The 13,182-nt window shown below is 35.2% G+C and overlaps 2 protein-coding genes across 2 annotated transcripts; both read left to right on the top strand.

Annotated features, from left to right (window-relative positions):
- Positions 1-1,566: 1,566 nt before the first annotated feature.
- On the top strand, positions 1,567-4,970 carry LOC120637838. Its single transcript, XM_039909868.1, has 3 exons — positions 1,567-1,749; positions 2,664-2,892; positions 4,584-4,970. Exons 1-3 carry the CDS (start codon positions 1,619-1,621, stop codon positions 4,887-4,889), a joined length of 666 nt encoding a protein of 221 aa, XP_039765802.1. The 5' UTR covers positions 1,567-1,618; the 3' UTR covers positions 4,890-4,970.
- A 1,350-nt stretch (positions 4,971-6,320) lies between these two features.
- Positions 6,321-9,106, top strand: LOC120637903. The gene is made up of 3 exons (XM_039909963.1): positions 6,321-6,570; positions 7,593-7,821; positions 8,528-9,106. The coding sequence occupies exons 1-3, from the start codon at positions 6,416-6,418 to the stop codon at positions 8,852-8,854; spliced, it is 711 nt and encodes a 236-aa protein (XP_039765897.1). The 5' UTR covers positions 6,321-6,415; the 3' UTR covers positions 8,855-9,106.
- Positions 9,107-13,182: the final 4,076 nt, after the last annotated feature.

The following is a 13,182-nucleotide window of genomic DNA, read 5'->3' on the forward strand; positions in this document are numbered from 1 at the left end:
AGCTTTGCTAACAATCGCTTTGGAGCCGGTCACAAGCGGCACAGGATCGTGGATTTTGGAACTCCCTACAAAAGAACTAAGTCCTGCAATGGACGCAAATCGGTGGAGGTGTTGATGGTGATGATGACGCAATGGTATGAAAACCATAATGCGCGAGTTTTACTCAATCGTCCAACTTTAACAGTAAAGTACAGCCTTTTTTATAGCAATATTTGACGGAATAAGCAGAAGGCCCACTTGATGCTCAATATATATAATAGGCAACCATCGCCTGTAAACTTAGTAGGGCATGCAAGGAACAAGTCCAGCAATATGCCGCCCTGGCTCAATCATGCTGAGGCGTAGGCTTAACACAAGCCTTTTGTGTCTGTAATTGTTGGGTGTACTTCTGAGCCCTCAACACAGCCCTAGGCTTGCCTGTATCTACAATATCTTTTGAAGCTCAAACTCTCATTTATTCCTTAGCAATTCTATAATAAATAATAATAATTTATAATAAATTATTAATTAATTTATTAGGACAAACTACAATGGTTACAAAAACATATGAAAACGATGATCCGGCTTAAGTATAAACTGTGTTTGTTTCAGATAATCAACGCACTCCAAAAATTAAAAACAGAGTTTCAAAGTTCAAGCAGAGGAATTACTATGTTACAAACAAAAAACTCCACCACAAAAATAGTTAATAAAAGAAATAAAAACAATGACTAAGGACTAATATGTAATGTTAACTGTGAAATTTAATTTTATGTAAACAACCCATTATTTTGCAGTGCAGACAAAAAACAGTTGACTACACCTGTACTTTATTAAAATTGTAATCAATCGTCTCTAATTATTAGGATATAAATATGTTATGTAGATTGCACAATCATTCAAAGGCCTTCTCGGTCGGTAAGTGCCAACATAATCTTACGAAAAAATTGCAATTGACAACTGGTTGGCAATTTGGAAACGTTGCATTTTTTTCTATTGTCTTATGGAACCTATTTTCATCAATTCTCATCCCTACTAATCTGGATGACTGGTTTTCTTTTGCCAACCAACTGCCATACCAGGTTACCAGATAGCCTATACAGATAAAAATTGTGCAATTATCTCCTATCTAAAGCGTTACCTAATAACTATTACAATGGGTTAGTTAAGCGATCGGTTTTTTTTACTTCTCTTTTAATAATACCTTGAGAGAATACCAATTACACGCCTCTTCGTATACTCTCTTTAGAAGTTGGATTATCTTTTTGGTTTTAGCTCTACGGATGTGGATATCATCATCATCATCAGATCATCTCGTTAAAAAAGTGCGGTAACAAAGATATACCATCATCGAAAGATCTGTTCCTGCCATCTAACTTCCCGTATCCGTTGTCTCCCCCGTATTTCTTCTTTACGGCTATAATCTCATTTATCAAACAAATGTTTTCGCTATAGTGGCTCCTATTGAATACATAAGGTCTTTTGAAGGGATATTTCCAAAATCTACGATCCAAGGCCGTCACTTTAAAGTTGGTCCCAGCGACTCTCTTGATGCCTTCTATCCGTCGACAAACGTCACTTATATTCAATGTATAGATTATCGTGTAATGTTTAACAGTATTAATTTCAGGGCTGAATCATGTGGGGCTTATTCGTGTTACTCGCGGTGGGAGGCGCTAGCGCCCTGAGAAGCAGTAGCGCAGCTATTCCGCCATACGTCCAGGCAAGATCTGCTTTCACGCACTCCCGATTATATCTGCAACAGAAGGTGTAAGTGCACCATTTTCTATCTTCCGTTCGTAATACACCTCACATCCTACTATCATCAATACTGGTGCATATTCAGTGCTACAAAATATATTAACTTAGGACCGAGTCCGATCACCGACAAGCACGTCAAACTTTTTGGAGTTATGTACGTTTTTAATTTAAGCAATTAAAATATCACTTACTTAAATGCGGAAGGAATATTAGTGAGGTAAATCAGGCTTCATGGCTCAGAGTTCTCCATAAAGTTCTCAAAGTAGTAGTGTGAAATCTACCAATCCGCACATGGCCAGCGTGGTGTACTGAAGCCTGAAACCTTTTCATTCTAAGAGTAGACCCAAATCCTGTAGTGGGCCGGTGATGGGTTCATTATCATGGTGATGATGAGTTATCGCTCATCGGAAAAGTTACACACATTTTTTGCGCAAGTAAGAATTATTACTTTTTTTTTTTGCCTGACTGCGATCTTACCCTTTGGTAAATGCTGATGCTATCTCAGGTGGTAACGGGCTAACCTGTTAGGGATAAACATGGCAGTTACATTAACCCTAGGGGGTGAAGGCACTGAAGCTGAAATACAAGGTTTCTTAGTTTAGCTTCAGAAGCTTGTAGTAATATAATTTTTTAAGATTTCATAGATGCCCCATCCTATAAAATAAGAAAACGTTTTTACTATATTGTTTAGACTTCAGATTTTTGGAAATAAACATTATTATTATTATTCAAGAAAATTGCTAAATCTGTACAAAGTCTTAAAGAGGAGTAAACGTTTTTAGGAACCTTTCACGTTTGAGGCGTTACCTTTACGCCTCAAACGTGAAAGGTTTATGGTCTAAAACCTCTAGTCTATTAAATACGAGATCTGTGCCCAGGATCATAAAAGACAGTGGTTACTATAAACAAGCTTAATATTTCAGGCCCCATGATCGAAATAGCTATGGAAATTCCAACACGCGGAACCATTTGGCGATGGGCATCGTGGTAGCTGTAACGGCGGCCATAGCAAAGAACAGCAGCGAAGGCGGGACAGAATACGACGCATTGAGTATACTAGACGAGACCGTGCCACAGGTGTGGGAGAACTATAACGAAGTGTCTAAGGGCGTCAATCAGATATTGGCCGAGGCCCATGCTAAAATCCAACCGGTAAGCTTGAACTATAAGATTTGCAGAAGCTACTGATCACGGTTAGAGATACATTTTCTTTACGGAATAGGACAGAATATTGATCTTCTCCCACAGCTTTATCCCCTCTCCAAGCATGGGCGGACTAGTGAAGATCATATCCAAATAATATTTGCGTAGTTTCGAACGCCCTGCAGGAATAGCACGGGTAGGAGACAAAACTTATACCCCCTGACAAGCAGTGGCGCTACTACCATAGAATCCGTAAAGCCGGGAAATAATCCTTCAGTTGATGTTTGTCATTTATCACTTCAACAACTGCCTTATATCGGCCATATAATGAGTCAAATTAGTCCTATATATAATTGTTTTAGGGCTTGCTCTAATTCAAGACGCTAGGAACGCCACTGCGCAGGCGCAGGTGGGCACGTTAGTTATGTCCCTTGTCAGTGACAATGGATATAATTAACGTGCTCACCTGCACGGGGACAGGGAATTGGAGAAGTTAAACCCCGTTTATTATTACAAATATATTAGGTGTATATTATTTCCACTCTTGCGCCAATGTTCTGAGACTTGATACAGCTATGGAAGAATATGTTTATGCTTTCCCCGGGGATATAATTGTCTCCTGCCCATTCTAGCCACGCTGAGTCGTGTGGTGACGGCTGATCAGAATATAGTTCTCACCGCCCCTCCTGTTCTATGTCGTAAGAGACGACTAATGGATATTATTATGGGACTTTTTTTTTTAAATATATCGAAAAGTGCTTGACTGCAATCTCACCTGATGGTAAGTGATGATGCAGCCTAAGATGAAGCGCGCCTGCCTAGAAGATGCCTATTCACTCTTGATTTGAAGGTAACCAGATTATAGATATCGGGGAAGACGGAAGATGGGAGGGCATTCCAGGCCTTTGCGGTGCGGATCAGAAAGGAAGAAGCAAAACGCTTCGTACGTGTTGATGGTATTTCAACAACGTAACGGTGCAGATTCTTTCGGTACCTCGCTGTTCGATGGTAGAAAGGAGATGGTTTAACCAAATCGAATAGCTCCTGAGCACACTCTCCGACTACAACGGACTATAACGGAGAGGGACCGCAGCGTTCTCAGTGCCACTACTACCACTTAACGCGATCACCAACCCGTCTGCCACACTCTTGGGAGTGGCTTGAGTCCAGCAGTGGATTTTTATACGCTTTTATTTAATAGTTGTATAAAAAAACACATCAGTACCTATGTACATATGTATGTACATATATACGCAACAAAAATGCCATCAACGTGCCTTTCTGAATAAAATAATATTTGACTTTGGCATTGACTTTGACCTTTTGACGTGAAAAAACTATAGGCGAGGGTAAACCTGATTTTTGGCGATCCAGGCCGTGGCGAAGCCTCGCCACGCTACATGATGGAATATATGTACTATACGTAGTTGAGTTGTCGAAATTTCAAATAAATTCTTAATTTAAAAAAAATATATATATATATATATTTTGTTTTTAATAAAAATGTAACAAACGATCATTATTGAATGGAACAAAATATGTGTAATGCTTCATCTTTTCAGTACGCTATATCTGATTCCTGTCATAACCAGACTGAACTGACATCTGCCAGGCGTCCCGTGTCGGCTCACATATTTTTTGTTTTTACGATTACGACTTCTTTTACGACTTCTGGTGCTAAACAAATAAATAATTTTCAGATCACCTCGCTAATAGATGCATTGTGCCGCACAACAGACTCCGTGGAAATGTGCAATATGCAGGTAAATGAGAGGGTCAGCAACTCCGACGGCTACATCAAGCGAAGAGCCAAACTCCTCGTTGCACTGGGCAGAGTATCGAACCTGCTCACCAAACGCGAAAAGGAGCTGAACCACATGGCGAAAGGGTTCACATCTATACCGTACCTGTTGCAGCAACTGGAAAAACCAACATTCAAAAATTTGCTAAGGGAATTGGGCGATGTTTACATATTGCTGCGCAAAAATGATGTCGGTCCCTTCTAAAAACCTCCGGGCTTTAGTACCAATGTGTAAGAGATACGCAGTTTCGAAAGACAAACACGAATAAACGGATATAAAGCATTTTATTTGCATTATTTTTAACCGCCTTAGGTATATTGTCTTAGCAAATGGCTGTTAGTTGAAAATAACTTTCTTAATATTTTGAAAACTTTTATTTTCTTATTCGTTTTTTACAATAAGTATTAATTTAATTATCACTCTTCGCTGAGAACTTAACACTTCTAAAATATATCTATTCCAAGTAGGTACGTTGAGTGTTCGCGCCGGAATCCGTAATTGGCGCCATCTTACCTATATTGTTTTTTTTTCTCGGTATACAGACCAAAGAGGAAACAAACAAACAATTATATTCAAGCTAATAAAAATTACTTAATTATTGCTATAACTATTTCAATAATCTATATTAAATAATAACTGTCTAAATTATAATTGTAAATCTTATTTAAATAGGTTTCTTTTTACAATTGGGTACCTACATTTAAATTAACATCTGTAATTAACATATTATTTTATATATTTAAATAATATCATAAACGTTAATAATTTTAACACGTTATATAACGCTCACGATTGTTAAAAAAATACAGAAATTTAGTTTAAAGAAAGATGAATAAGAACGAGGCTCAAAAATCTTTTTATTCTCTATTTCACTATTAATTAATTGGCGACACATTTGCCCTTATAAGTGGGAGGTATACGAATTAATAGTTTCTGGTCTGGAGGCTTTCCCGTGGCTAGTTATTCTACCGGCAAAGACGGTTTATTGGGGACATATTTGCAGTCCAATAACTACTACCACAAAATGGTGAATTAAATTTTTCTTTACAACTCCCACATATTCTACTAGTCAAGTAGAATAATGAACACTATATTGAAAATGAATGAGGAATATTAACTAACGCAATTAAACTAAGAATTTTAAAATATTTATTTTGTCTTTGGCAGTCTGCAGCTCATATATTCTGAGCCGGAAACGGTAATTTTATAAAAAAAATAACATCGTTCCGATTTTTTTATACTTATAATTGACGACCAAGCAAATGGTAAGTGCAAAACCTACAAAGAGGTCTACACTAATCAAGGCATGCAAGGAACTCGTCCTACAACGGGCAGCCCTATATCCACCATCGTGTTAAGCCTCATATGCCTACAAAGACACCGGCAACCAGGCCCTTAAGACCGGAATACAGCATTGCAACAATGCTGATTTGCTGCAGAAATAAGCGTAGCGTACTTCCCCGAATTAGCTTTGTCACAATAAGTTCGACTAAAAATCTACGATTTTTAAGTCTTTCGATGAATGAAATAAGAACAAACAGACAAACAATAATAATAGTTATTTAAGAGTGTAATTCTAAAGAAAATGTTTTATGGCTTATAATTAATCGTTACTAATTACTGCAGTATAAATACGAACTTGGTTAACTTCTAATTGGCGGTATTGTTACCTAAGCCCTGGAAAAGAATCAGTTTAAAGCGTAGATAAACTAAAATTGTACCCATAAAATATGGTACAGATATTAAGCATCATGTTTGCTTACTTTATGGTATTGTTAGTGGTGGGAACCAGTGCTCAAAGGCCGACGGTCAGACAAGGTCCGCTTTCGTACGTCCAAGCCAGAAATGCTTTCGCACGCGCGACACTGTATTTACAAGAAAGACTGTAAGTATCTAAAAACTAAACCCATGTAACCATATCTGTACTTATCTACTTATATATATTATGTATGTTATATATATATTGCACAAACTTAGAAACAATACAAGAAACACACAAGAAAAGAAAATTAAATTAAATTAAAAACAATTAAAAAAATATATATATATTTTACCAATTTTCATGAATATTTCTTGGAAATACCTGTCGTCACCTGTTTTCGGTGTATTAGTAGTATTTTTAACAAACCACGTGTCAAACGTAGAATTAAGAACGTATAGAATCCTCATTCAGTCATTATTGTATACAGTGCATTGTGCTCAAACACAGTGAAAAAGCCCCGCGCACGTCTAACTTCACACCCGCGGAATGTTGCTACCTCACAAACTTTTTCTCATTTTCCCATTTTATGGTAAACTTTTAGAACATTAGAGGTAAAATAATTACTTTCGACTGCTAAATTGTATGAAGTGACTAGCCGCTTGTTAGAGAAACAACTCTAAAGTGGAGTGATTTTTGATGCGTCAATAAAAGTCGTGCACACGGTTTCCGTATGTTCTTAATCCTGTGGTGTCAAACATGTTTTTCTTAATATTAAACCAATAGCCCAAATATCAAATATATAACTTTATAATGGACAAACATTCAAAAAAAATTTTAACCCTCAAGAGTTTCAAAAGAATATTCTCATTTAATTTCCAATTTTTAATTTCAGCCATTTTGACTGTAGTACGTTTTCTGTCGATCATGAAATCTTATAAAGTTAGGTATAGAAGATAGATTTGACAAGAAATGTCGGTTTGACATTTAAATGTAAATGTTAGATTTTGGGGGAGCGTTCACTTCTCGACCAGGCATTTACAAATTGGCATGCTCAATTGACAAATTCAAATACACTGGTGTATTTGAATTTGTAAATTTTTAGTTCACAATTCAAACATATCCTCTAAAGCAGTGAAATCTATTAATTATTTATTTCTTTATTAACTAAAACTTGTCACGTCTTGACATCACTACCATATTTTCAGGCCAGACAGACAAACTAACATAACAGATCCAGAAACGAGTAAACAATTCAACTTCGGAATCCTCGCTGGTGTTACCCTCGCTTTGGTTAAAGCATTTTACGCCACAACCTCTGAATACGACCCACTGAGGGTATTGCAAAAATCAGTTCCAGAATCGTGGGAGGACTACAACGCGGTATCTAGGAGTGTTAACGCTGTTCTAGCGGAGGCAAATGCTAAGATTCGGCCGGTAAGTAAGTCACCGTCATACTGGTGAAGCACTTCATACCTGCACCACAGCACTGCCTGCCCTATTTTTTTAGATGAATGCTTGTTTAAATTTTATGCTATCCTACTGATTAATGCCTAACCTGGTTAAACCCCTATATAGTGCTGGTTAAGCCCCGACTTTAAAAATCGCGGCGCAAAATAAGGAAGGACGTTATAAGTTTAGCCGACTTTTCTGTGTTCGTAACGCGGAAATGTTTGGACATATTTTAAAATATCTTTCACTAGTTAGGTATCTACGTAGTTACGCCGTAGGTGCTACTTCTGGACAGGTTCTAGAAGTGTAAAAGGCATAAAATTGGCAATGCAGTCATGTCCTTATTGTTTACTTTAAGCATTCAAATAAAATATGTAAACAGCATTGTAATCTCAAATTGTACAGTTGACTTACTGATTGGCTGTCATCACTCCACTATTGGCTAAATTACGCAATGTCAGCGCGACAGCCATAAATTCAGCCAATAGCAGTAATATTCATCTGCGGATTGGTGGACTCCACACACCTTTGTTAACATTATGTAGCTTTCAGGTATGCAGGTTTCCTCACGATGTTTGCTTCACCGTTGAAGAAAGTGATATTTTAATTACTACACATAATTTAGAAAACTGCGCTATCACCGAGTCTATGTCGTTAATAAAATGTCATTAATCGTTATTATTCTTTCCAGATTACAACACTGATAGATACACTGTGCCCAACAACTGATACCGTGGAAGCCTGCAACCACGAAGTCCACGAGCGCGTGATTCACAGCACATACCTCGGACATCGAGCCAAATTCCTCCTCCAGTTAGGTAGAGCAGCGGCAACGATCAATAGAAAGGCGAAGCTTCTAGATAATGTAGCAGCTAAAAACAACGCAGTGCCTTATCTCTTTAAATTAGTAGTTAGTACTCCTTTTGAGGTGTTTATAGCTGAATTGACGCGGGCCTATGAATTTATACGACCAAGAAAACTGAAATATCGTCGCTCTCACTTTGCAAGTCAACAATGAAAAGCAGAGTTTTATCTACCAGTTTCCCTTGGTTCAATGAAACCTAAAATACTTTAGATAACTCTTCCTTTATAACTGAAAGTTCGTTGAATATCAGATGATTTTTCACCGTGGAAAAAGTAGCATTACCTTATTATTCCTTAATAACAATTATTTCTGAAAAAAAGCAGACAGCCAAAATCTATTGGATATGTTGGAAAATTATAGGTAATAATAATGTGCATACCAATGATTTATTAATAAGTACCTAAATATATAAATTGTCATACTCTTAGAGATAAAAAAAATAACATTTTAGCAAATGTGAGATGTTTTCTTTCTCCCTCTTATTAGTATTACAACAGCCAGTTGGTAGTCGGAATAAAATATTATCAATGGGAAGTACCTAAGTACCATCCCATAATTTCTCTTAGCTATTTGTCCCTATGCTCATTTTATAAACCGTCTATTTTTATTTAAAATAATCATATATTTTATTTAAAAACCTGCGGCCCACTAGAAAGCGAATCGGGAAATTAATTGACGATTTAATATTGTATTTGGGATGTAAGCTTAGCTCAAAAAAAGTGAAACGAGCAATATTCATATTAATCGCGCAAATTGTATTTTACATAGAATTAGAAAAAAAGCTTCGCTACGGTACCACGATACTTCGATAAGAATTTCTTTGATTCGAGATAACAAAAGCAATTGCCGTATTAAATTAATTTTAATTAGTTTATTGTGTAATTTAGCATGGAAATAAAACTGTTTTCTTGCATTCGTTGGAAAATTTCCTAATTATGGCATGTATGGATAAATTATACTTAATACCTACGTTATAAAACTTATTCATTTATATTGTTTAGGAACGAACGAATATTGTTTAAAGTATATTTTGCTTATTGAAAGTTTAAGCTTTTATTATGATAATACAAATAAAAACTTATAAAAAGATATTCCTTTTCAAATGAAATTCTTCGAAATCGGTTCAAATTTGACGGAGATTTTGTAATTAATATCGCCAAATAAATAATATTCAACAGTAGTAGAGCTTGTTTTGGCACAGCATAGTAATAAGGCCCACCGACCCACACCTGGACCAGCGTCGTGGGTATGAATCTTTCTATCGTATGAGAACAGGTCTATTATCTATGAATAGATCATATAAACGGAAGTTATCGCAGGGAAAAATAATTGTGTAATAAAAAAAAACAGCAAATAGATCACACATTTTAATATTTTATTCTAAAATACAGATTACATATGAACACTTAGACAATAAACGTGTAAACAATATCAGTCTATCTTTACATAGGTGCATTCAATATATTATATCTTTCTCTATTTATAAATAACTCTTTTTTTATTTAAATCGTAGTATTATGGACCTAACCTTAGAGTATGGATTAATATGGTTAATCGATGCAAATATATGAAAAAGCATTAGATTAAAAGGATATGTGCTTATGTAGTTTTATTATCTGCTATTCAGCTATCATACAAAAATCTAGATTTGCTACGCCCTATGAACTGGCTCGCTTAGAGTTCACTAGTATAACCAAAACAGAGTTAACCCTAAAATTGGACTTATGCCCGTTTCCACTAAACCTAGTAAACGCTTGGATCGGATGCCTAATGATTTATTTAAGTGATGCCTAGAAAAAACGTTCCCCAGTTCACCAATTCTTACACAACTTATGGCAAGAATCAAAGAAAAGTCAGGTTATATGAGTTGCTAAATAAAAATCGATTGGTGTAAGATAAATTTATGCCTAGAACTGTTCTTTGTTTAGGCGTTACTTACTTAGGCATTGGCCTTGTTTGTTGTTAGTGAAACGGACATAGGATATTGGTGTCAATTTTGTTGTTCACAGATCTCTAAACCAAACGTAATTAACGAATCTAAAAGTAATGCTATGTATGTCTTCTTTGTAGATAAAGATAGCATACCATTATATACCATTTCTCGATTTATACACGTTGTTTTTTTTATTATCGAACATACATAGATTAAATCCCATTAAATCTCTCCGATATACAGTAACTAACGATCAATTTTAATATAACTGGAGTCTACTACACAAGTGACCAATAATTAAAAACAATAATTTCTGCATATAACAATTTGAAAACAGCTGATCTATTATGTAGCTATACTAGAATATTTTTACGTTGCATGAAACGACCGCAATTAATTAGTCTATACCGTTTTTTGTGTATTAATTTTTTTAACGACGAATAGTAGATATTAGACAGATTAACTGTGTCACTGTTGTAAGACAAAAAAAAACATTGTGTATAGTTAGTTATGTTTAGAGATAATCAGAATTCGCACCTAGAATATCCTTTAAATTATGGCCTTAAAATCTTCGAGGTTATTAGTGAAGTGTGAAAACACCCTTAACATACTATTATGATTAACAATGAATATTATGTATTAATATATTTGTAAACATATTCACTACCCATTTAAGGTATTGAATGATCGAGTTAGGTCCAATTCTTATATACTAAATTATCAGGTAAAATGATGTCGTTTCGATTAACACCTGTAACGTTTCATGTAGAAAACAAAAGAGCTCAAAATTTCGATAAATTATCCTAAAGCTACAAGTTGTATTCAAATTAATCAAGAATTTGAAACGAAACTGTAATAGTACTAACTGTAGTTTCCAAGAGTCTGTATAACAGCTTTTGTTTAATACCGCTTATACTATGATGGGAAAATTGAAAAAAAAAAAAAAAAGTTAAGTTTCGCTTTGCATAAAGAGAGAACGTAATTGTATTACATAAGAAAAAAAAAAAGCATTCAGTATTAATCAAAACGATCGCACATTATACCCAACGCTGGTTTTATTATTACAAAAAAATGACTCCGTTAGTGTTGGACACTAGAATTTCGAAAAAAAAATTAAATTAAACCGAATACACAGGTGTAACACACACAATTTCTAATTTTTAGGTTAAACGAAAGCGAAACGTTAATATTTGGTGTCGTCCGTACCATATTTATTATCATCTATTTATCTAGTTTATAATGAAGCGTTTTTAGTTTCTGTCTGTAAGCTGAATTATTGAGGTTCTTAAATTGCATTAAAAAACCAATGCCCGTTTTCAGAAACAACGATTTTAAGGCATACATCAAACTTTTAACAATAGTTATCACCTAAGAGTTGGTGAAACTTTTTCTTTCTAAAGACATCACCTACATCATTAGGCATTCGATTTACGCGATGCCTAGATTTAGTGAAAACGGGCAATTAATTCCTTTACTTCACATAGGCCTACTTAAAGTTTAACAGAACAGTGCTTATATACTTTTGATGGCCTCAAAGGCGTGTAATGTCTTCCAATCCGGACTTGACCAGTGTAGTAGAACTACGGCCTAGTATTTAGATATCCGAGACGAATCGAATCTCTGCAAATAAATACTTTTTGACAATGCTTTGTCACCTGAGTATTCGAACCCGAGATCACTTGCGAGGAAAAATAAATCACGATCTTCATTATGAATTAATGAAATTGAAATGCATCAAAATAATCAGCTTCAACAGACAGAAACGACGCCATGTACTAAACATATATATATATAACCTAAATTGCACAAATCCAATTCAAACTTGTTATTTATTTACCTAATAGGAAATGTAAAGTACATTTAAACGCGTTTATATTTAGAGGGTACCTCGAAACATTTCGCTTGACACACAAGGATTTCACGGTGGTATAGTTTTCTCTTTCACACGTATACAAATATTTCGTTTTTCTCTGACCGTGACGCCGTACTTTTTTGTGCCTCTTGTCAGAATGCAGAGTGAGATTTTCTAACTACCTTTACTTATTGGATCCTGCTACGATTTATATGAAATCGGAAGTGCGCCATCTATTGACAATACTGTTTCCATTGTAACCAGATTGATGAACATTCACGCAATCGAATAAGAACACGTAGGTAGAAAATCGCACACAAAGCACTCCGTTCCCAAAACAAACTACCAAAGTCATGTCAGGTTATTATTATTAGAACAAAAAATGACCGATCAAAATGTAACAACAATTCCCTGGCCGAAGTTCGCACGTAACGTATTATAGTATATTTATATAGTTAGAAAGAGACATCGAAAAGTAAGAAATCAGTCGTGTATCAAGCTAAAAAAACCTAAATCATATAGTTCATAAATCTTACAACTACAATTTTATCTACCAAAAGAATTTTAATCACAACACTTGTTTTGACTTATGTAATAATAGAAGTAATAAATAGTATTTTAACAAATGAAATGTTTTCTAAATTGAATAATTACTAAATAGTGTTGCCATATTATTATAGATCATAGTTGTTTTAT

This window comes from Pararge aegeria, chromosome 4 (genome assembly GCF_905163445.1).
Source record: "Pararge aegeria chromosome 4, ilParAegt1.1, whole genome shotgun sequence".
Lineage (NCBI taxonomy): Eukaryota > Metazoa > Arthropoda > Insecta > Lepidoptera > Nymphalidae > Pararge > Pararge aegeria.